This window comes from Puntigrus tetrazona, chromosome 6 (assembly GCF_018831695.1).
Source record: "Puntigrus tetrazona isolate hp1 chromosome 6, ASM1883169v1, whole genome shotgun sequence".
NCBI lineage: Eukaryota > Metazoa > Chordata > Actinopteri > Cypriniformes > Cyprinidae > Puntigrus > Puntigrus tetrazona.
Window position 1 is genome coordinate 3800739 of NC_056704.1, and position 25395 is coordinate 3826133.

A 25395-nucleotide genomic window follows, 5' to 3' on the forward strand; every position below is an offset into this window, starting at 1 on the left:
GTCACAGCGCTTGTGTCACAGCCCAAAGACTCGCGCACACACACACACACACACACACACTTGGCAGGCTGTGAACGAATATAAGTACACATAAAAATGCTTTCATTTTCTCTCCTCCGAATATGCATTGATGGATTAAATTACCAACGGCATAAAAAAGTCGGCTGCAAATCACGCCAAATTTAAAAGAACGTGAGATGATTGGAAAGGAACATGATGTAACCGGTCACAATGTTCACTGGTCATGAAAATATACTGAAAGTACAGGCACTAATTCAAAGGAGAGAGAAAAAAAAAATAGACCAGAGCAGAAAACAAGTTATGTAACTGTTCTGATATCAACAGACATTATAAAAAGAATAGCTTGAAGAGCGGGTCATAATCCAATCTTTTAACCCCCGGTCCCAAAAAATTACATCTTGCTAATTCTCCACTAGATCTTTTCTGACACACTCATTTTCAAGCGTTAATGGTTACCTGTCATTTATTTATTAATTTACTGCTCCTGGTAGACCGCCAGTTTGTTATATCACTTGCTCTGTCCGGAATTAAGTAATATGCGTGGCACTTAACACAACCTTCACAACCTCCCTGTACAACCTTCATCCAAAGTACTACCTGTTCTACCATAATTCAGAGAATAGGCGAATCGTCTGTTATGAGTACATTCGTCGAAAGGTGTCTCGTATTTTTGTGTGCGTGTTGTTGATGACATCACATGAAAACAAGCACAGAACTGTGCCGCACTACCGGTTGCTACGGTAGCGAGAGCCAACGCAAGAACAAAAGCAAGGTGACTTTTAGCAAGAGCTGCAGTGCTTTGTTCTCCTCGCCGGTCTTTTTTCGCTCTTTTTTTTCCCCCCCTGTTTCCCTCGCTTTTTTTTATTATTTGTTCGGAGCATGCGGAACCTTACGAAAGCAGGTCAGTGGAAAAGTAGGTCAGCGTGAAGGGGAGGAGAGGGATGAGAAAAGGGGAATTCAGAGAGTGAGGGTAGGGGAGGAGAGAGGGTGGAGGTGCAGATACGTCATCCAGCCTGCAGAGAGCTTAAAGAGGAGTAAGCAGAAAGCTGCATTGTGATCTCATTAATAACTGAACACTACATACATCTGAGAGCCTGAGCACCGTTCAGTTCAATACAGAACAGCGAAAAACATTTAAGTGCTGCAGTGTAGCTGAAAAACATCAGTTCTTTAACGATTTGCTGCAGCTCTTCACTTCTAGTCCTTTAGTGATTCATTCGCCTTATCTATAGGAAACAGAGAATATTTGCATGCAGGATAATACGCAGTGCAAAAAGAAAATAATTAATCAGTATTGTTATTCATTACGTTAAATGGGTGAATTAATGGGCAAATTATATTATAATGCACTTCGAGTGACTCAGTATTTTAAAACCTGATGATCCATGTTTATTTGGACAAGAAAATATGACCTTGTGTGCAAAGGTTCACGCGGTCACACATTCGATCGGTGACCTAGAAATGATGCAGATTATATTTCTTACTCGTTTTATTGGTTTAACCCTTCTGTTTACTAAAACATTCGATCTGAATCCCGGATTGTCCGTGTGTCCTACCAAGCCCAGTGTATGCACGTATAAACGAAAGAGCAAAGGCAGGACAAGGAGGAAAACTAGAACAGAAAAAAACGGGCAGAGAAGGGAAGGAGGAAAAGTTAAACGAGGAGAGGAAGAACAAGGAGGAAAAGAGGCCAGAGAGAGGAATGGAGTGGGAAGAGAAGATGTTTTGTCTCTGCACATCTGCAGGAGCGCTGGGATTCCAGAGCACAACATAACTCTGGTTACGTAACTGAGCTGCCTAAGATGTAGGTCAAAAAATAGAGAGCGCAAACAAGGGAAGAAGTGTCTGAGCGTGTATGTGTGTCATGTGGAACAGCAATCGTTGTAACGTAATGATGCGCGTGCGTATAAGCAGGTGTATATCACATAACAGCATCACAGGATGTGTACTAATGAGGGTATGTGTGTGCGTTTAATAAGTGTTGGTAAGAGTTTAAAAGAGGCAGTGTGATTCACAGAGGCAGATCAGTGAAAGGGCAGCAGAATGTAGGTCAGCCAGCCCTGCCCACACCCCATTCCCTCAGTCCTAAAGAGTATGACCCTCTCAATTTTGTTCTCTCTTTTTCACCCTTAGGTCATTCGACATTCACTCACTGTCTGTATGTTCTCTCCTTTTTTAGTAGTGTTTGCTGGCAACATTTAAACTCAGTTGAAGCCTACCTGCTTAGGCACTGTTTTAAAAAAGGACGCTGTCCAAAATGACGTCATGCATACATTTTCTTTATCAATGTACTTCAAATAATTAATTTGTGTTTAAAGCAGCTTTTGCCACAGAATGCCACAGTTTTCCGGATTTAGTCTCAGTTTGTTCTGTTTCTTTATGTCAACAGACAACTGACTTAAGCTATGAAAATACTAATATGTCTAATATTTTTGGCTACCAATATACATATACATATCTACACATATACATACAGTACATGCATACACACACAGTAGAGAGAGAGAGAGAGAGAGAGAGAGAGAGAGCGTGCAACTCTTACATTTTCCTAAAAAACTCAAAAAATCTAGTTCATGTTTCTCCCTCTCTTTGTCACTCACTTGACTCTTTATAAATCAGTTTCCATCCTCCCCTGCACCTGTGGCACAATCAACCATTGCACTCCAAATTCCTGCCATTATCCTCTCTTTTGTAATCTGTTACTTTAATCAAACCCAAATCCTCCCAAACAAAGAATGAAATGATATTGACGGGTGCCCTATTGAGAAATATTCCTATCATAGCGACACATCACCCACTGCGTTCAGCTCCAGATTACATGCAACAGCGAGTCAAAGCAGCTGAGGTCTCAACTGAGAGTTAAATTCCTTTCCTTTGTACTTTACTGCTTGATATTAACTGCTCTAATGGAGGGGTTTTGATCATGTGACTGGCCGAGACAATAAAAAAAACATGCTGGAGTATTCGTGTACAATAAAAGCCAGATTGTCAATTGATTTTTTTTAAATTCTACAAAACACTAATTTCCCCAATGGATCATCTGCAGTGAATGGGTGCCATCAGAATAGGGGCCCAAATAGCTGATAAAAACATCACAATAAACCACAAAACTATAAATAATACATTGGTGAGCAAGTGAAGTATGATTTTGTTCCAATGAACTTTTTGGTTGTCCTGAGTGTAAAATTGAAGCAAACTTGAAATTTTGGATGAAGTATTTAAATGATTCAATTAAGTAAGTTAAAAGAAACAGAAATCAGACAAAAATATATCCTTAAGTTAACAACTGCACATTATCCTATTTTCAGTGTACAATGACAACTAAAATTATTTTTTTATTTTTCTGATAGATGCCATATCCAATAATATCCAGCGTTAGATATATTTCAATTCAATTCATGTTTATTTGTACAGCATATTTCACGATAAGTCCTAATTTTAAAGCACCTTTAGATAAATTTTTACATTACAGCCAAGAAAAAATTGCAAACATCAGAGGTGACTTTCAAGATAATGTCAAGAGTACACACCCGCTTTTAGCTAATTTCCTATTAATATATACGTTTACTATAAATTAAAAAAGAGCAGAGCTACGTATTGGAAGACTGTTAACTTAAACATTCTATGCAATAAATGCATCGCTTAACCTTGCTTAAATGCTAAATGTAAAAGGTTGTAAATGCGCGCCTAACCTTGACAGACCGCCAATGCGTCCTTTTACATCATTCGCGCTTAATACATAATCAGCACCCATAAAAGCTCCAGCCTCAATAGCATCTCTTTATTATGTCACGCACACCAATAACAGACCGTCCTGTTATCTAAGCAAGGCCAAGATTCTAGCGCGCATAAAAGAAATAAAGGAAGGAAAGAGACCGGAATTGTAAACAATGTGCGTGATTGAGGCTACACGTTGAAAAAAAGTCAAAGAAAGTGGGGCAGAAGTGTAAGCAAGGACTGGATTTCTGCTCATCCATTAAATGTGAAGGATGAATTAGGCCACTAGAGCAATGAGTCAGCCCGGAGTTATGCAATGCGAGCACTCGGGGTATTGCCACACTCTGTGCGCATGAGGGAAAGAGCGGGTATGGAGAAAGAGAGAGCTTGTTTTGCAGGCACGCATCTGCGTATGTGAGAACATGACTGACATATGTTCTGGAGAAAATGTGTGTGCGGATGGAACAGCTGCCTTTAGTGTGAGGCTGAGGACCATAAGGTTTGTAGGCAGATTGTGTTACTTTGCATATGATTGTTTAGGCAACAAAATATGTTCCAACTGCTCTTCATTAAAAAGGCATTATTCCACAATCATAAATCAATACATGCAGAATGTGTGAAGCACCGTGCGCTCACAGTTCCTGCACCAATATTCCGCTTACAAGAACACTTCATATTAATAAAGCGGCGCTTGAGCTCTGTGAAGTCCAGACCACTATATGCTCTTGACTTATTGCTCTGTATTTCATAGAATTAAAAATGAAACCCCTTCCTCACAGATGGACAATATTATGCACATACAACTCATTCTAAGAAGAGTTACAAAATGCTAAATGATTATTTAATTATAGATATTTCATTGTTTTAATATTTAGATTAACTAATGGTTAAAGTTATTTTAAAATTGCAATAATTCATCGACGCTGTTTAATGTAATCTTTAGCACTGTGTTATAAATCTTGTGAAGTTGTGATGCCTATAAAACAGTATATTTTATTCGTTAACTATATTACGCAAAAAATAATAAATTGTAAAAAATAATATATGACTGGTAAATATTACAAATACAGTTTTGGCTGATGATTATTTTATTTTATATTTATCAATATTTTTAACGGTTTTAAATACTTGTAGTGATGCTGGAAATTCAGCTTTGCGTGACAGGAATATATTAAAGGTTTAAAACATAAAATAAAATGATCACAATGATACTGATTTTACTGCATTGTTGATAATAAATGCAAATAAATGCACAACTTAAAGTAATGCATTGCTTCACTTTTTTGTTCTACCGTTGTCACCAGAGCTGGACAAGCCCTTTAACATCAAAAGTGAAATAAGCCTCAGGCTAAAAGAAGTGCATCTGTCCCTCGCTCCAGGGACATTACAGTGCGTATCTGAAAAAGCAACCCAGACATTTTCTTTGTGCTACTTTATTTATTTACTTGAAAAAACTTATCTGATTATGTAACTCAAGATACTCGTACTGCGTTACCCCCAACCCCGTCAACTCAGTGCTTAACCACCGAACCTTTGATCACGGTCCAGCGTCACTGCGGTGTCGACCTCCTGCTGTAGTAACAATTCTAAATGTTCAGTGGAGCAGCCCCCCTCGGCCTGCATTTTAAAGATAACTAGGGGCTATAACTGGAACTAGGGGGTCTCGGGCCCCTCTAGCTCCCCATAATTCAAAAACCTATTTTAATCTCTCCGAGGTCACTTTTACCCTTGGAACTGGACAGCGCTAGTCACGTACAGTATACTAGAAGTTCGGTTGTGCTACAAGCACATTAACCCGATTATCCATTAGATAAGCATCTGTCTCCTCCTTCTGTCCAGTTACCTGCAGCCGACAACCTGTCAGATCCTCTCCTACGACCGCACGTTAGTGCCTTATGCGGCTCAGTCTTGACCTACATACTTGCAGACATGTGTACGCTAACTGAAAAACGCTCTAATCTTCAAGACATGATGCTGATTCGCAGAAGCATTCTACAAATGTAAGCTGCTTCCCAAGAGCAGAGGCCCTTTCAACCGTAACGCACTACATGCATGATTTAATGAACGCTAACGTAAATGAAATGTACAAAATCTGAGCCAACTTGAAATTAGAACTCTATCCTCAGTTTAAAAGACAAAGTTTAAGTCTAGTTCTAGGCTAAGTTGTAAATCTGAGCTGTTCCAACTGAAAGACGCTTGCACTGAACGATCTTAAAACATGTCATTTTATCTGTTTTGTCTTAAAATGCACACCAGGAATGCTGTTTTCTAAGAAAAGATGTTTATAGAAATTAATTATTCTAATTGAACTATAACCTAATCCTGGCTTAGGCTAAACCCTTACTTTGAAACCAGGGCAATTTAAGTGAACTGCACAAAACCCGTGATGCATTACATATATTAGTAACATATATAAGTTATCTGCCAATTTTTTCATCGACTATTTTGCCAATGTTGGAAATTTAATTGGGTTACACTAAGTTACTTACTGTAGAACATCTAAAGTGGACTATCAAAATAAAGTGCTACCTTTAATTGTAAGCTCATTTCCCTTAACTAAAGCTTAAATTCACTTAGCATTTAAAATGAATGATTTTATGTTTTCATTTAATCAAATGGACCTATTCTAAATTTCAATTTCAGTTACCAGAAGTAGCGTGGAAATAAATAACAGGCTTGTTAAGCTGGCAAGGTGCACTCTCGACATTTATATAAAATGTAACCAAAAATCCACATGCTAACAAAAGTAACTAAAAAAAATAGAAACTATACGGAAGACCATTTTCAACATCAAATAAATAAATAAATAATGCACTTGCGACTATCGTGCTATTCTTTATTTAAGAATTAGCGTAAGAGTTCTGAGGAAGAACGTTAAAAAATGTAAAACATAAACTCTATTTCTCTAAAAACTAAATTGTGCATCATCCATATAACATTTTTGTCTAACAATCTTTGGTAGCTCTTTATTTTGATGGTCTCTTTTGGACATCCTGTCGACATCAAGTAATATTGCAACTACATGTCAACAAACTCTCATAAGATAATTAGCAGACTGTCTGCTTCATATTCGGTGACTCGTTATTGTGAAAGTCTCCCAACAGACGCTCTAATGACTATAAGAAACTTTTCAAGTACATGTCAACTTAACCCTAAACCCTACCAGTCTACCAATACACTACTTACACTATAATGAGAGTTAGTAGAAATGTAAGTACAATTTTATATATATATGTGTGTTAAGGGGACCATCAAAGTAAAGGGAAACCCAATTTTTAAAAGTAGCTTAGTTCGGAGAACGCATAACGTTCCCATAGTGTTTACAAATCGGTGAAATTGAATGTGAACTTTAACCAAAAAACTATGTTTTTAAACCATTTAAAATCTAGACCTAATACCAAAACCTAATGGGAATGTAAGTAAAACATTTTATTACATATATACTACAGAAAAACGAATAAAAGAAAATCAATTAATCCAAACATTCACAATGGTTTATATCTTTGTGACCATCTTGTTTCCCACTGCACTATCCACTTCTCCTCTGCAAGTCATTTCACTCAAACGCTCTCAGACCAGGCCAAATAAGGCATTTCTTTAAGGGTGACAGTGCCGTCTCGCAAGTGACTCAGGGAAGCATGATAAAGGGTAACAGAGCTTCACGTCTAGAGCCAAACAAACCCACTAAACACACCACAGGGCCTGCAGTGGCCGGCAGCTGCCGGGAGGAAGCTCTCTGAATTACAGGAACAACAAAAGAAGTCTGTTTACGGCACAACTCTTTCGCCCGTGCCCACATCTTCTTCTCATCCTCTCCAGCGCTTCCCGCCCACAGCCCGATCCGTCCCGCTCTTTTCACTCTAATCCAAACACCTGGGAGGTGCGAACATGTGACCGAGGGCTCACATGAGGCCAGACGCTCAACACGAGGATGAGTCAGGCGAGGAACAGACCGCAAAACTAAAGGTAACGGAAGTCAACACACAATTACACGCCGGCTTAGAACAACGGCGCTCTTAAACAGGCTGGAACTGTAGACTTTAACCGCGCGGGCTTTCCAACATTGCGCCGTTTATTTTTGTACCGACGCCATCACGTATGATGCAGCGTATGAGCAAATCGAAAATACGAGTCTAAAACGAACGACTCATAATGCAAACCGTGCAACTTTTAATAAAAGTTTAGAATCTCCTTTCGCGCCGTGTGAAATGTCGTTTTCTTCCATTTGCTATTCGTTTCACATGCCTTCTGGCGCTGAATTAAAATAGAACGGTTCTAAGAAGTCTCTAAGCAGTGTGTTTCCAATTAGTTGCTGTATCATGTCCAGGCGAGACACCGGAGAGATGGGATAATTTAAGTAGGTTAATCAACAGCATCGGGACATGGGCAGTGATAGAGCATGTTTTGGGTTACTGGGTCAAACAGGGAGGGAGAGACGGGGAACAATATCACGTGAAGAAGGAACGCCCGTAAAGGAGACACCGTGTGCCGGAGATGGATATGGTTGGGTTTCTTAAACACAAAAAACCCCACATGTGCATGTTATATTGGGATTGGACTGTTCCAGTTTAATAGATCCCATTCAAATACGTGTTTGTCTTTGCATTTGGATTGTTGGTTAGGCCATGTCTGTTGGGAATAAATAATACAATTAAATAAACGTTGTAAGAAAACTTTTTATAAACTGTCTGTTATTAAACCAGGTATGAACTCATTCTGGATTGAAACACAAAACATGAAAACAACAACAAAGTATGCTAAATTAAAGCATGTAAAGTTAAAAGTAGAAAACGATGTAGATAAACAAGTAAACAACCTTGGTTGCTGAAGATGACTAATCTGTTAGTTGACCAATATGACTCACTCCGGTTATGTTTATAAAATGAAATCATCCGTCTGAGTGAGATTTGATAGCTAAAGCTGATGCCATTGACTTCATAAGACTTGGAATATAGCCTTGGAATATAAGACGTTTACATTACTTTTTTTATTCTTCATTCACTGTTCACGTTCCTTTGGTTGAAAAAAGCAGCATAAAGGTCTTTCTCTCCTCTGTGCGAGTGTGTTCCATGATCCAGTTTTGCTTTTTGTATAATAATAAAATTCAAAAATCATTCAAGGACCAAGATTTTTTTTTTTTTTTTTGTGTTCCAAGAAATAAGTCATATAGTTTTGAAATAACATAAGTAAACATAAGATTTGTAAAATATAACTTTTTTTTTTTAAGCTAAACAATAATTTTCTGATCTGAATTTTCAAGTGTGTTCGATGTGTTTCATAGAAAGTGGAGTTTCTCATTTAACATAGCTACATTTTTTTTTTTTTAATTTATTTATTTGTATTAGTAGGTAGTAACTTGTATATTTTGGTTTTCATGATCCCAAAAATGAATGCCATACCGATGAACCCAGACAAAGTAATATATTAGTGTATTAACTTTACTCGTGAAACTCTGCTTCCCTCTACTGGATAACCAGGCGTACTGTTTGAAACGAGACTGCATATGTATACAGAAACTAATTCCTTCTATATAAATCGTTGTACAATGCTTAAAAATGACTGTACTCACAGTAGGAACCGGCACGACTTGACCTGCGCTATCAAAAGGCAGTACCTTAAAACGTCGACTGCGTGTGTAGTAATGATCAAAAATACTGAATAACGTAAAAGTGGCTAATAAATTCAGTTTTAAAACACCTATCAGCAGAATCAAGAGACGTGACTGAACCCACCTGAGCAAACAGACAATTGCAGCCTCAAAGTCGCACTCACCGTTGAACTACAAACGATTGAAGTGAAAGTAGGCCTACAATAAATGGGCGGGAGCGCCATCTTGCGTAGGCGGGAAAATATAATCGCTGATGCCGGCCAAGCTTGTGTCATTCCAGGGTTAAGTTTGACTTAAACTTAAGGCTTAAGTTTGCTTCAGTGTTAAATTCATTATAAGAACAAATGAGTAGCATACTTTGACAGATATTTTTTATTTTATTATAAAACAATAGTGGTGTACTAATTTAAGTCAATGAATGCAAAACAGACAACGCTAAGTGCCAAATTAGCTTTTTATTGACAAAAACAGACATACATTTCAGTCAGGAATTGTGGCTTTCTGTGCAAACAGCAAAAGTGTGCTATTAATGCTGATTTAGCCCTCCACTTGACAAAAACACTTGCTGTAGTTTCCAAGAAACACTACACCTGCACCACTATTTAGCAGCATACCTTTTTACACAAACCAAGCACTTACATTTCACATACTTTAGCAACTAACTTCAACTTTCACAAAACACAAGTCGGTGAGATTTATCTAGTGCACCCAGTGCTCTTCAGTTCTTCGAATTGAATCTGCTCAGAAAGTCACAAGATATCCAATATGGATGAGTTACTTCATTTGACACTACTAGAAAAACAAATTGACCTATTCAACTTGAGAGAAAAAAAAAAAGTGATACAGAAGTGCAAGCATCCTTCATCTGTTGAAAGATTCGGCACAATGCCAAAAGTCTTAAAATAAAGAAACTGCTTATAGGTTTAAGATTATTGCACATAAACACATTATAAATTAAAAAGAAAGAGCTGAAAGGAAATAGTTCTATACAGAAAACATAACAAAAGAAGAGGAATTAGCACATATAAAATTTAAATTACACTAAAACTGAAATGCATCACAACAATAAAATATTGGAATTAAAATAATGAGATTTTTATTAAAATTCTAATTAAACTAAATAAAATATATTATATAAACATTTTTATTATGTCACTTAGAAAAAAAAACTAAATATAATATAAATTTCACTTTTACCTGCTGAATATTAGCTACATAAAAGCTTGCATTTGTAGGTCATACTTAAAAGAAATGTGTTCATCCATCTAAAAACAGATGTTTCTCAGTAAATCCCATTTCAAAGCAAACGTCTGAATAAACTGCTAGTAGATATGGCCAATTATTGCAACTTCTCTAGATCTTAATGTCAGATGCTCCTTATCTTTCTTCCTCCTGTTTTAAATCAGAACTGGTGTTATGGCAGCTGTGCTATAGTTTCCATGTTATTTGTCAATGACATATTATCGAGCGAGATCTTGTCATAACTTGTGACTCCGGGGTGCTTCAGAGCTCAGTGATGCATCCATCAGTCTGTTTTTCAAATTTATCTGAGCTTCGACATCCAGTAGTCACCCGCTCATCCCAGTTGTGCGATAATGCTTATAAAGTCTTTGTTCACTTTTGAAGTTTTTCATATATTATGCCACCATGTTGTGGGTTGTCATCGCGGTTCTGTTACTTGCGGGACCTCAGTACTGCTCCAGGACTCCAGGATGAGCCAGTTGCTCTGCTGAGGTTTTTGTAACGCTGACGAAGCACAAAGTCAAAGTTGGCAGTGGTGCACATGGCATAGAAGACGTTGGCTTTGTCTGGGATCAGCAACTCTGATATAAAAAAAAATACAGTTATGTATTGAGTGCCTAATACACAAGTTAAAGCATACGCTACTCATAACAAGCTTAGGCCCATTTACACTAGCAGCGTTTTAGAATGAAAACAATCCCCGTTTACACTGTGTTTACACTTAAAACCTAAAATGCTAGTCACATGACCATTCATGTACATACAACTACATTTTAAATTCAAAATAACAAAAATAAAATCAATGAATGCTTTGACGGTATATAAATGATACTAAAATTACTTGAAGAGTTTTGAGTTTCAGTGTCCAACATAAACTGAAGAAGCTCACCTCTGTCACTGGAAAGAACTTGTGTGAGACTGAATTCTTGGCAGTTCATCTCCTCCAAGTTGTGTTTCTCCAAAGCTCTCTGAATCACCTGAGCGGTCTTGTCCTGACTGGTTATCTAAAAATAAAGAGTTGATAGACTTATCTGCTGACTTTTTGCCACTAGAAATATGTAAAACAAAAAGACGAGTAGAATGGACACTGCAGAAATCTCAACTATTAAAGCCGACTTACCAAAATACTTTTATAAACATTTCCGTTGTTGCCAAATTCCACACTGACTCTGACAATGCAAGAATCAGCAACCTGCTTGTTGTACATGGGATGCTTGAGAGAAGGAGAGGATGATGATGATGATGATGAGGAAGATGATGATGAAGTAGGGGAGGGGCTGTCAGGATTCAAGGCAGACATATCCGCCTGTAGGCATCTTCGAAAAGAGCTGGGCGGAGTCAGAGAGGAGGTGGGTGTGTCTACAGAGATGTCCTGACACGATGCAGACTGAATGAGGGAATGGAGAAAGACCATTTAAGCCCAACAAATATGTTAGAGGTCTGTTAAGAGGACATCACAGGTTTTCCACATATAATTTAAGTGGTAACAGAACGTATGAGCTGAACCAGATAGCTTGTTCTTTCAGAAGTATATTGCAACACAGATTGCAAGCAATAAGTGCTTTAGTAAATGACGTGTTAAATGTAAAACATCACAGGCTGCTGGTATTGTAATATAATACACTGTGTTTTATGTCAACTTCACTGAAGCTCTATGTTGATGGTGCAAACTTGAACTACTTTGCGACTGCAAAGTTAAGGCAAAACAGACACATCACAAATACCTGAACGGATTTTATTAACCTAAAGACTTTAGTATAAATGTATAGTCAAAATAAGTTTTGTGATCACATTAGACCTATCAGATTTAGCCCTATTTATTCATTTAATTACAAATAAATAATGCAATTAAAAAGTGCCATTTAATTAAACCCCTTGACCTGCACGCACTGAAAGACACTGAAAACACAGCAAGACGTCACCCAACAGCAGGACATCTGTCTGACGCATGTGTACATCAGGGTTATTTTAGTGTTGTTTATATACAATAACTTGAGACATTTTTTTAAATACATGTATATTTTTTTAACTTTTAGTAATTTTAAATAATTTCAGTTATTTAAATGTAATGAAATAATTAAAACATATATTTTATTTAGTTTTTTTGTTTGTTTTATTACTACTTTAAAACTTTAGTACAAAAAACTTGAACAAATTTAAATTAATTTCTTCAGTTGTTCATCAAATATTTATATTTCAGCTTTATTTAAATGACTAAGATCTATTTTAACAGTTTCAAAAAAGCTTTTTTTTTTTTTTTTAAATGAAAAATAGAATTAAGTCTTTGTGAATAGCTCCTTCATCTGCATCAAGCATATCGGCATATATTGCATGTTACAATACGGAAATAAAACCATAAATAGCGCCATTTTATTTTGCTTTAAATAAAGTAATGTCCCAGCAAATACAGGTAATTACATTCTCTAAGTTTGGCATATCATAATTAATTTGAATAAATATTTTAAATCGACCGACAGTCTACACTTATAATAAAAGAACCAAATTCTGTAGCATCAATAAAGTATATGAGTCATTAAATAAAACATTCTGCAGTTTTGTTTACCTGTACTTTGTATCTAAGTGGTGAGAGGTTAGGGCTGCTGAGATCCTCCATATCTGAGCCACTGGAGCCAGAGGATGATACACTGATCTGATCGGCAAGTGTCTTCTTTGAGAAGTTCTCACTGCCAGACATCAACCTGCAGTGAGCAGAAGAGAAACGCGCGCCACAGAAAAACAAGTAAGCGAAATGTCTTTTTCTTTTAGAATAGTCTGGTTTCACAAAATGAGTTGAAACTGCATCTCAAAACAACACTCACGAGGTCAGTTTCTTGGTGATGAGCCGGTGGCTCCAGGGGTTGAGAGAGCTGGGACAGGGGTCAACGGGCGGCTCCAGTTCTCTTGACAACTCATAGCTAATGAGAAAAAAAAAAAAGACTAACAGTTGGTATCTAAATATCTGAGATTCTGATCTTCTAAAGTACCCAAAGTACTACAGCCTGGAATTCAAAATATTTTAATCTCAATCAACATTCTTAGCAGGAAACTGATCAAACTGAATATGATCATCGAAGGTGCCTCACCTCTTCTGATCAGAAAGAAGTACGCCGCTGTTGATCCAGGAAATGATGTGAGGATGTAACTGGAGTTTGTAGTGAGCACATGACGCCTGCAGCTGCTTGATCTGAGACAGAATCTCAAACTCCTGAACACAGAAAGGAATGGAGAAACGCACATCAGGCGCTCGTGATGCACTTGCATTTGTTATGAAAACTAGCACACGTCTTTTGAAACAATATGTAGGATGATTGTACTTACTTTTCTACGCTTCTCAAAATTGACGAGACCCCCCTGTGACCACAAAGAGGACCATTTTTATTAAAAAAACTGAACTAAAACAAACAAACAAAAAAACACTATGTATATGTATATGAATTAATGTCAGAAAAAATTCTCACCTCCACGTTATCACTTAGTGCCGTGTCCAACATGGTGAGCGCAGTCAGATAAGTGCCCAGGTACGGCACCTCACCGCTGGAGGGGGTCTGCCACAAAAACAAACTTGTCAGATAAAATACAGTAACAGTATGGGGTCAGTCGAGATGTTTCAGTGTTTTGTCTTCTATGCATTTGCTTAAGTCAAATCAGTTACATTGTGAAATTCTATTACAATTTAAAAGAACTGTTTTCTTTTCTTTGTACCAGTCATTCTCTTTAAGATCCTAATCTTTTAAACTTTTCGAAAATCTCGATATACCTTAAATGAATAACAAATCAAAAGCCAAAATAGACTATCCTATTATTTTAACTGATTCTGCAGGCACAAATGCAAATGCAAATGCATTTCACAAATGCAAAGTGGAAAATCCCCAGGCCCAGACGGGTTTCCAAAAGGTTTCTCTTCAGCTTTCTCCTTTGCTTCTTTCGGTTTTGGAAGAATCTTTTGATAGCGGTAGTTTACCCTTTTCCATGCGTCAAGCATTAATTTCACTGATTTTAAAACTCAATAAAAACCCATTTGACTGTGGGTCTTATCATCCAATATCCTTCCTTAATGTTGAATGTCATGAAAAGGTTGGCCAAGGTTCTTTCTCTAAGATTGGAAAGCATTGTGCAAACCATCATTCACCCCGATCAAACTGTTTTCATAAAAAATTAAAAATTTGAATACAAATTTTTTTAAAAAAAGTCTCTTTTGATGCAGAAAAAACTTTATCTCGCTAAGCATGGAGTTTCAAAAAACAATCTGGATAGATGTAGTTTTCCTACTTCCGCATTTGTACAGATTTCTGAAAGTTTTTCTGAGAATTTCATGACTTCTTACACGGGCATTTCTCTGGGAAACACGCATCTGCACAGGCTCAAACTAGAGAGAGAGAGCTATATCGCGCTTCATGAGGCTGCACTGCATGAGAATCGCTCAGGAAGAATTTTTTTGTCGTAAGGGAAAGATAACCTCAGTGTTACATGTATAGTGGATGCATTGGTTTTTTTTCTGTGGCAGCAAGTAAATTTTAACTTCAATCTTGCTTCAATTAGAGGCTTCCTCTTTTAAAAATCACACACATATTTTTCCAACAGCTAAGAGTGATTTATGCTGAGTATAAATATTTCAGTTAGAGGAACATGCTGTTGACGCATCTTTACCGGTGATAAACGCAAATCCGTCATACTGTGTCAGCTAGCGTTATGGTAATACCCTTTTGGGTGTTTTAATTAATGAGTTGGCAGATTCATATTGAGACAGATTTTCATACTGAAAATTAAATTACTTGAATCAAACTAGAGCAGCCAGTAAATGTGCTGGTGCGGATACATACTTCCCAAAAATAGTAGTTATTTCCCAGAAACAACAGATTTAGCTGTAATATTTTAACAGCAACTTAAGCCAATGGCCGTAAATGATACAAATGTACTACTTTCAGCAGGGCCTTGTTTTTATGAAAAATGCTAGTGATTCTTACCATTTGCTTAGATGTAGGACTGAGTCTGGGAGACTTTGGAGCAGTGTGAGTGTCTACATCAGCTGCCTGGTTTCCTTCCTAAATCAATCACAAAAAAATTGATAACAGGACACTTGGCATACTGAAATGCAAACAGTGAAACTGATTAAGATAAGCATTTGATTAAAAACTGGCCTAGAGAAAGATTTGCATAAATCAGTTTAGAAAACATTCAAAATCAATTTACCACACCTAAATAAATGCCAAAATTCACGATAAGTACAAGTGCTTAACATAGCATGATAAAGACGGAGGTCAAAGAAGAGTGGGATAGACTATTAAAAGCCAGAACACATAAAAAAATGTTTGTTGATGTTTTGTTGTTATACACTGAACACTGCAGAGCATTACGCTGTGCCTCCATAATGGTTTCTTTGCCAACAAGATGACCCTTGCATTTTTTTAACCTTATCTTCATTTAGCTTTACCGACTTGCTCTTTGCATGCGAGCTAGAGTGAAAAGCGTGTTGAAATGTTGCCTGGTAGCATCTTTAAAGATAGTAAAAGGGCATTAAAGCAGTCATGGGATGAGATGATGTCATTGTCTTATCAGAGATTCAACACTGCTATCAGTTCTTACACATGATGTTAAATCATTAGAGGGATCTGTTTGCACATCGTGAGCTAAATATCGAAGGCAGATGTTTTTTGTCCTTGAAAGAAATGTGTATTGTTATTTAACAAGGAGGTCTTAAATTGATCTAACATGACAGTAAAAAAAGATGTACTGTTCCAGATGAATACTTTTTCCTATTTTGAACTAAAAGACTATTTCATAACATTCACCAAATTACATTTTGAAATGCATTCAAACAGAAAAATAAAAAAAAACGTACTGAGCCCACATTTTTGAATAAAGGTCTAAAATTGTAACACCCAAAATAAAATTTGATTAGAACAGACAGGTTTGGCACAGGAAGATCTGTGAAAATTACCTCTACAAGAATATCTCGATTGACCAGCACACAGTTCTCATCAGGAAATGTGTCGCAGAGGTGATCGAAGGCAGACACACTCTCCCTGAAATGACAATTTATGCATTCAAATTTAATACCACGTGTGATACTCACCCTCCAGCGGTTCCAAACCTGTATGAATTCCTTTGTTCCTCCGAACACAAAGGAAGATATTTTGAAAAAGTTTGTAACCAGGCTGTTTTGGGTCGCTAATGACTACCATAGTAGAAAAAAAAAATACTATGGAAGTCAATGGTGACCCAAAAACAGGCTGGTTACAAACCTTTTCAAAATATCTTTGTGCTCGGCAGTACAAAGAAATTCATCGAGATTTGGAACTACTTCAGGGTGAGTAAATGATGACAGATTATTCATTTTTGGGAGATTAATCGTTTAGATTTAAGATCTAATGTGCACATAACATTGCACTACAGGTTTAGCCACTATTTATGTCAGGATAAGAAAACACCACCTGCTGATTGCCGCCCAGGTTTTCTTTAGCCGGTAAACAGCATTAGACTGAAGAGCTGATAAGATGGCTCTCAGAGAGGAGAAGTTTCTCAACTGATGGCACTCCTGTAACACAAGCGATAATAAAAAAGAACATCAGCTTAAAATAATTTTAAAAATACATACGTCTTAAGCTTTTACCCTTTTAGGACAAATATGTACCAACACAGAATGATGTTATCTTTAAAAGTTTGTATCATTAAAAATGATTAAGTAGCTATACTTAAACATGTCAACAGCTTAACCATCTGAACTGCTCAGCAAATCTGTTTATGAAATGTTGCTTTGAAAACTTAAGCTGAGCGTTTCCTCATAATGTCTATTATAGTGCTCCTTGTGGGCATGTACAGAACTGCACAAGTCCAACGCCCTTCGGGTGCATTTCAGTTCTACTTTGCATTCATATACTTGCTAGTCTGTTTGAGGCCTTATACACACCTGAGCCACAGAGATCCACTTCTCAATAATCTGCGCCCTGTGAGTAGGGCCGCTGCGAGTGCAGGATGGGGAACCGGGAGGGGATGTGGAAGGAGGGCACAGCAGAGAGGTGATAACACAGTTAGTGACGGCATTGAACTGGGCGATGGTGGCACGGACCGTGGGCGCTAGATTTCGATTCTCTTTCTTATCCCTTTGAGACCAAATGCAGCCAAGGCAGTGAAATGGAACCACCTTGACAAAGAGTTCCTGAAAAAATGAAACGTGAGCAGATGAATAAAAGCATGCATTAAATAAAAAATAGCCACAGTATGCAAATCTTGCCACCTACAGCATCTAATAGCGTGAGCTGCTCAGCAATGTCTCGTGCAGGGAAGGACAGTACATCTCCCGTCACTTCTATGTCCTGTCTGTCCGTGTCTACAGCATCTGTGCTGGTTTCTGCTGATGTATCTGTGTGCTTGTCTGTTGAGTCATAAGAAGTTATTTAGCATCGACCTTTGGTGCATAAATGCTAAATTAGCCCTATTTCGAGACTTGCCTTCCATCTGAAATGTTCTGAGAAGTGCATCGGCTTGATGAACCAGACGTCTGAAACAAAGGCGATGACGGAGTTGAACACAGAGCAGACGAAGAGCCTGGTGACCTGGAGAGTCCCGAAGGTCCTCTTGGTACTCGTCTAACCACAACCGGATCAGACGAGGCAGAGAACTGCACACACACACACACACACACACACACACACACACACACACACACACACACACACACACACTCTTTGTCAGCATTGTTTCAGACTAATTAATGAAGCTCTGGGAATTAGAATGAATAATCAAGAAGAATAACCAGTTTACTTTACTAATAATAGATCATGAATGAACTGGTTAACCAGTTTCGGTTTAAAGCTCATTATTAAACAATATGTAACAATTGATAGGTCAGAATCCAATACGCCAAGACATTCCTAAACACATGGTTTCAACTCACCTTCTAACGCAGACACTGTTGTCCAGATTGGTGACCATGTCCTCCCTACAGAAACATACGAGTAAGTTAATATTAAAAACATTTCTAAAACTCTTCAAAAGAAGCTTTAGGATTATTTTAGGAACGACGAAACAATTTCTGAAACAAATGTGTCACAAGTGCTCTTTCAAGGTCCATTACTTTTATTTATGTTTCAACAAAACACAAAGGACTCTCACGGTGCAACAAAAGCTGCTCTGATGTGAGACAAGTCAAGTGAAACCTGTTTTACAATGTGAGGTGTTCTCCTCCATTCCACTGCGTCACTGATTTGTATGGCGTACTTATACTTATATTTAGAAATGTGGGCTTCCCCCTTTATTCAGTCACTGAGCCTTGTAGAATGTAGGCTGTGTAAAATCCCTCATATATAAATACATGAGGGATGGCTGTATCAGACACGGAAGTCAGTCTATGACTTTATGAAGGTATCTCCAAAGGGAGGCCAGTAATGCACATAACGTCATGCTAAGACGTTCAGAATTTGACATTTCTATTCCCTCTAGCAACAGTTAAGACTCTGGTTTGTTGTATATCACCAGAGGAAGGTTTGATGGAACGTCATGGAAACATTCGATTCAGAGGCACCTCGATGTCATCCTTCCTTTAAGTTTTGGAAACAGCTCATATGAGTTATATATTGATGTGCAATAAAAACGTGACATGATTTTTCAGCATCATTACTCCAGTTTTTAGTGTCATATAATTCATTCTAAGATGACGATTTGGTTTCCACAAAAATATTATTACCAGCATTAACTAGAATTTCTTTGTAACATTATAAGTTTGATCAGTTTTGATCAATTCTATGTGTCCCTGATGAATACAAGCATGAGTTTGTTTAAAAAAAAAAAAAAAAAAAAAAATCATTCTAATGCTGCACTTTTGATCAGTAATGTAAATGTCACCTTAATGCCCCATAACCTTCTGAGACCACAATGAAACTCTTAAAATCACCTTTGAAACAGGAGCTCTATGAGAGCATTGGTGCAGGTAAAGGCTCTGTAGGTGGAGAGGAAGATTTGCATGTAGTCTGGGTCAGGGCACTCCGGGTTCACCAACTCTGTGACAAGACGCTCCAGAGTGGCTGCTTTTAGCCTGCGGACCTTCTGCGTGCGGTACTGCATGAAGCCGAAGGCAGAAGAGTTCTCACTGGAATCAGGTGGGGGTTGGATGGGTTCTCGGTGAAGTGTGATGCCATAAACGGCCCCGTCTTCCACCTCCTCTCCCCACTCCTGCACCGGGTCCTGCGCAAACACATCATCAGACTATTCACACTGAACCCGATCACAAAGCTTGATATGATGCCTAAACACAAAGTCATCAAAAGGATTCTACTACGCTATCCTGATACTGAACCACTGATTTCAGAATAACACAAACAAGGGCTAGACACTGACCTAAAATTTCACCTTTCCAGGAAGAAATAAACAAAACAGGAGCTTGTTGGAAAATACAGGCAAATTGTTATCCAAATGAAAAGTCTAGGGGAGTGAACACATTTTATCTTCACTAGCTTAAAGACGGTGCACATTACGTTTACTTTCTTAGCAGATGCTTTTTTAACAAGACTGTGTAAAATAGGTCAGATCATGATTTTTATAGTATTAAAATAATAACACCACTGTTTCATGACGACCACATAAGAGGACCTGTTATTTTTTATTTTCTATTTATATATTCTATTTTATTTTTATTTACTAATTGATACCAAAAATACTCAGCACGGTCTTTGCAAAACCCCTCTTTGGTGGTAAATGAAGCCATGATTATTTGAATAGCAAATACCATATCCCGCAATGAATAACAGCTGTGGGCAAAATAAAAAAAACTGATGATTTTAAACAAAGACAGACTGTGTAACACTGGAGTAAATTAAGTCCAGTGTTTTCTCTTACAGGCAAAACACGGTTGTTGTTGTTGTTGAGCTTGTTGTCCACTAATTCAGATGTGACCAATATTAGATGAGCTCATAGCAACTAGCTTGAGGACATATTAGCATAATGGTGTCATATGTCACTTATTCTTGAGACACAAGACGTCCAGCGACTTGCTACTAGTTAAAAGTAGTTACTAATTTAATGTGTTAGCTATAAATTCACCTATCCTGAGAACATAAAAAACATACACAACTATTCAGAAGCTTGGGGACAGTTTAAAAAAGAATTTTTTTTTTTAGTTAGCATGACGGCATTACAATCATTAAAAAGGTGACAGTCTTTTGTTTGTAATAAATGTTGTCCTTTCAACTTTCCGTTTATCAAAGAGCCATTAAAAAAGCAGGACAGTTTCAACATTGATAATAATAAAAAAAAGTTCTTAATCATCAAGTCAGAATGATTTCTAATAAATTACTAAAAACTGGTAATGGCCAGTTTTTTTAAAATTCAGCTTTACCACCTCAAAAACAAACTGCAATTCACAATTATTTATTATTTGAAAATACAGCTGTTTAAAATTGTACAAATGTCAATTTTTCCTTAAGTACAAAAGACATATTTGAACATAAAATTTCTGAATGATAGTATATATTAAAAAAAACAAAAAAAACATTCCTAATATGTCCTGACAAAAGAAAAATCCTTAAATGATAGGACACATATGGTTTGAGTTAGTTATATACATATATAAATAAATATATATATATATATATATATACACACACACACACACACACATACATATATACATATATATACACATACACACATACATGTATGTATGTATAACTATAGCAACCATCAAGTTTCCATCATATAAATGTATCTTATTAGACCTATTAGTGTAGGAACACCAGAAAAAAAAAGTGTCAGACATAAAATATGTAAGCTGTCAAGTCAATCAATGCTGTGCCCCGTTTTGTTCTACGCCTCAGAAATCACTCTGTGCCAAAAGCTCAATGAATATCACAGAACATACTTAATATGCAAACCACAAATTTGGAAAAGGTTGTGCTTCCAAGTAAAGCAAGGGCAGTCTGTTCCTCTAACAAATCAACAGCTGTGAAAATCACAAGTGCGTTCTTCCCAGAAACCCCAGTCAAGCAAAACAGAGAGCTTTCCGAGCCAAAGCCCTAAAACCGTGCCGCGGAACAAAACGCAGGGAACGAGTGGGGGAGGGAAAGCTGAAACTCTCGCAGGTCAGCTGTGAAACAGGACACTGTAAATATCTTCAATCTACAGGTGGGTCTGAGAACAAACACAAAATCGGTTCTATTGTGAGAGTCCCGAGGGAAAAGTGAAGCGCGCCACACCCTCCTCCGAGCACGCACTAAACGTAACCCCTCTCTCTGCTCAGCACATTCAACGCTCTCCTAAAGCCAATCTCGCGTCTAATTGTAAACCGAGTTTTTGTGACAGTACTAGGATGTCCGGACGAGATAGAACAGGAAATACTGCATTTTCTCCGGCATTAGAGCGGAGGCAAACAATAACACTGTGCGCCGCGCGACACACTTAAAAAAAGTTACAACAAATCGCGCTTTCAAAAAAAAAAAGTCAGTTTAAGCCGTCAAATAATATTAAACCGAATTGTCGTGCTTTATTGAAACAGCTAAATTAACCAAGCGTCTTACCATAGTGAACTCCCATTTTCCCATGTTTTCAGCTCTGTTTCCTCAGGCGTCTGATCAAGCAGTGTAACAAGCGGTTAGACTTTCCATTAGCGCAGCAAAAACACGTTGTAAACGATATTCCTTAGTCAGCTCGTATCAAACCTGACTGTCATGTCTAGAGAGCTGCTGGAAATGAGTAACTTCGCGAAGTGAGCTTTAATTAAGAACTCCGGTGACATTAAAGTCAACTTACTGTACATTTCATACAGTGCTGCCTTTATTGTAATCAAGTATATAATGCTTTACTGTATCTAATAATTATCTTTATGATGATGTCTGTGTTTTAGTTGTCTGTATAGGGCGCAGGGCACCTGTCAAGCGCTTTATACTGCAGTGGGTTGAACCCTGTACGTAGACGATTACGTCTACTGTGACGTACGGGACTCGCTCATTAATATTAAACAGAAAGCGCGGCCCCTCAAATCACGGTGAAGGCTTGCTCATGAATATTAATTAGGTTGCGTGGAACGCCTCTTTAGGTTTACAAAGCAATTTATAAACAGCTCATTCAACCACACCATTATTGTTATTTTCTCTTGTCTAGGACTAAGTGAAATTTTTATTTAGCCACAATTTTTATATTATAAGTTCAACAATCATGGTAAGCAAAAGAAGTCAAGAAAATCTGACTGAAAATCATGCAGAAGCTTTATTAGTTTTATATCATGACGTTTCGTTGCTTATATCAAGGTTTAAACCACTTTGTATTAATCCACTGGCAAATAAAACAACACATTTTCTCCAGGAAAAGTACAAATGACGCAGATGCCACCACGCACATCCTTAAAGTTGCAGTTAGTAAATTCTGTCTTTAAAGTTTGAAAAATTTATATAAAAAGCAAGTACACCAGGGATCCATTTTTCAAACTGTGTTTTTGACTTATCCTGAATCACTATGGTACACCTACAATAAATGTACATTCATTTTATAATCAGACTATTTGGACTCGTTCGGTGAAACTCGTGACAGACATGAACAGATAAAAGTAGATCCGACTACGGTGTTCCTCCTCAAGACACACACGGCTCTGTTTATGAACTGCTAGAGCACCAAAAGTCATGGACTGCAGCTTTAAATGAATAATGGTGAAAATTGTATGAAATGCCTATTTTTAAAGGCCACGCACACACACTCCAGATGAGACACAATGAGCGGTTTGTTGGTTTCTGGGTATAGTTTCTGTTCTCTCTGACGTAGATCTGTGAATGTGCAATTGAATCCAAGCAGGCTTCCCCACGCTCGCTGAGACACTACAACATAACAATAGGTGACGCACACTACTGAGCTCTTATTATTCAGAGACCACGATCATCACCATAAAAGATACCAAGATAGATGTCCCATGCTAATGTATGTGCATTTACACACAACTAAATCATTTAAATAACTTTAACCATTCAGGATGTGATGTTTTACCTAAACAACCTTTCTCCATTTGTCACCTGATCTTTCAGAGAGATATATATATATATATATATATATATATATATATATATATATATATCGATTTGCTCAAGAAACATCTCCTATTATTATCAATGTTGAAAACAGTTGTGCTGATTACTATTTTGTGGAAACCGATCAGTTTGATAGCGATTATCATTAATCCTTTGCAACATTATAAATGCTTCCCAGTCACTTTTGATCGATTTAATGTGTTTTTAATAAAAACAGATGCATGACTTAACTCTGGAATATTTTTCATTTATTGCAAAACAACTACACTCTTTACTGCTTTACTGTTGTTCTGTTCAAGCTCAATTTTAGCTTGCTTTTGATCCTTACCGAATGAATAAATGCAAATGCAATGGTCGGTAGATCACCATCAGCACTGACCTCGCTGTGTTCCTCGAGGTCCAGCAGATGGAAGCTCCTGAGCCACACGCCGGGCTCCTCGTCTATCTGCACATCCACGTGATGCCCAGTCTGACACAGAAGATGCCTCATTCGTCCAAGTCGTGCCCGCAGACCCTTCTCTCCCCCTGACACCACCAGAGAGGACCTCATCCTCCACCCGAATCACACACCAACTTCCATCAAGAGCAGAAGATACACATGTCAGTGGTGTTATTTGGCTTTAACAAGCATTCAGTATCAGAAAAGTGGAGCTTCTACTTATTTGAAAATTGCCTAATTAATATATAATTTAATAAATAGTTAAATAATTATAATAAATGTATCAATACATACACATGCATATTTCTGATTCATTTTGCTTTTACATTTTTTATACATTGGTTTTTTTGAAACTTTATGAGACTTGCTATGAGATGTTTTGTGTTAAAGTTTAATTTTATTTTAATCTTCCAAAATCAGCTGATACATGTCAGCAATATTAAAAACTTTACCGTGCATTCAGCAGTACTATTGTAGTTTCATTGAGATAACAAAAAATTGTGTTAATATTTTAATGTCTTTATTTTTTTGTGTTTTATGTTTTGCACTTTTCGTTAGTACTTTTTATTTAGTTTTTGTAACCCTAAAACCCTGAGGAAATAATACGTTTTAATCGTATAATTTATTGCGGGCTAATGCCATTATGCAGATGCATGCACTATATAATTGTAATGTAATTATTATAATTTATTAAAATAAAGAGATCACATAATTCTGGATATTAGGTTACCATATTATGTTTTTTAACCGCAACATTAACTCAAGTGAAACAGAGAATGGGCTACTCACTGTGGACGATGCTTCTTATCCAGTGTCTGTTCTTGGTAGATCAGCTCCTAATAATCCATGTTTGAACTCTGCTAAAACCGGGAGAGGGGATGCCATGACCTTCCAGAATGATGCCTCATGATCTGATGCAGAAAACTGAACGCTGTCTGATGTCTTCAGCAGAAGTGACTGTGAACCTAAGAGGTCATTTAAACTCTAGTAACCCTGCATTTCTCACGCGTCCATCTGATTCTCTCCATGCTGACTAACACGCACAAACTCGCACAATAATCTGATTGTTACACAAACTAATGGGCTGTCAGTTCAGCTTATTCCACCCAGTGCACTTTTGTTGTTTATAATTAGCAATAACAGGACAGCTCGGTGCTCTTGTTTGTTTGTCGGTAGGAGCAGTGGATGAAATAGCAAGAGTGCACAATGTGAAGAAGAATAAATGATATACCAAAACACAGAGAGGTAAAAGATTGCTCCAGAAGAGAACGTGGCCACATGTGCTCTGCGTTATCATCATCATCATCATCACAACATTGGTAAGATTTTCTAACTGTTCTGAAAGACACTTAATAATAACTGAG

The 25395-nt window shown here is 37.4% G+C and overlaps 1 protein-coding gene across 2 annotated transcripts; it reads right to left on the reverse strand.

Annotated features, from left to right (window-relative positions):
* Positions 1 to 9782: 9782 nt before the first annotated feature.
* Positions 9783 to 24876, reverse strand: rgl3a (ral guanine nucleotide dissociation stimulator-like 3a). Of its 2 annotated transcripts, XM_043242493.1 has the most exons (18): positions 24821 to 24876; positions 23972 to 24165; positions 19479 to 19768; positions 18483 to 18527; positions 18037 to 18206; positions 17827 to 17960; positions 17496 to 17744; positions 17020 to 17123; positions 16527 to 16611; positions 15553 to 15630; positions 14047 to 14133; positions 13907 to 13939; positions 13672 to 13793; positions 13408 to 13503; positions 13152 to 13287; positions 11709 to 11975; positions 11478 to 11592; positions 9783 to 11169 (listed from the first exon to the last, which is right to left on the reverse strand). In XM_043242493.1, exons 2-18 carry the CDS (start codon positions 24140 to 24142, stop codon positions 11021 to 11023), a joined length of 2331 nt encoding a protein of 776 aa, XP_043098428.1. In that variant the 5' UTR covers positions 24143 to 24165; positions 24821 to 24876; the 3' UTR covers positions 9783 to 11020. The 2 variants fall into 2 exon arrangements, with proteins under 2 accessions (XP_043098428.1, XP_043098429.1); XM_043242494.1 differs by lacking the exons at positions 23972 to 24165; positions 24821 to 24876 and adding an exon at positions 22096 to 22442.
* Positions 24877 to 25395: the final 519 nt, after the last annotated feature.

What these genes read in the sequence shown, in the direction of transcription:
- rgl3a (XM_043242493.1), bottom strand. Translation starts at nt 24,142, where the DNA reads ATGAGGTCCTCTCTGGTGGTGTCAGGGGGAGAGAAGGGTCTGCGGGCA. An exon ending in AGCTCACGCTATTAGATGCT is followed by an intron (nt 17,745 to 17,826) that starts GTAGGTGGCAAG and finishes TCATTTTTTCAG; the next exon opens with GAACTCTTTGTCAAGGTGGT. An exon ending in AGTGGATCTCTGTGGCTCAG is followed by an intron (nt 17,124 to 17,495) that starts GTGTGTATAAGG and finishes CTTGTGTTACAG; the next exon opens with GAGTGCCATCAGTTGAGAAA.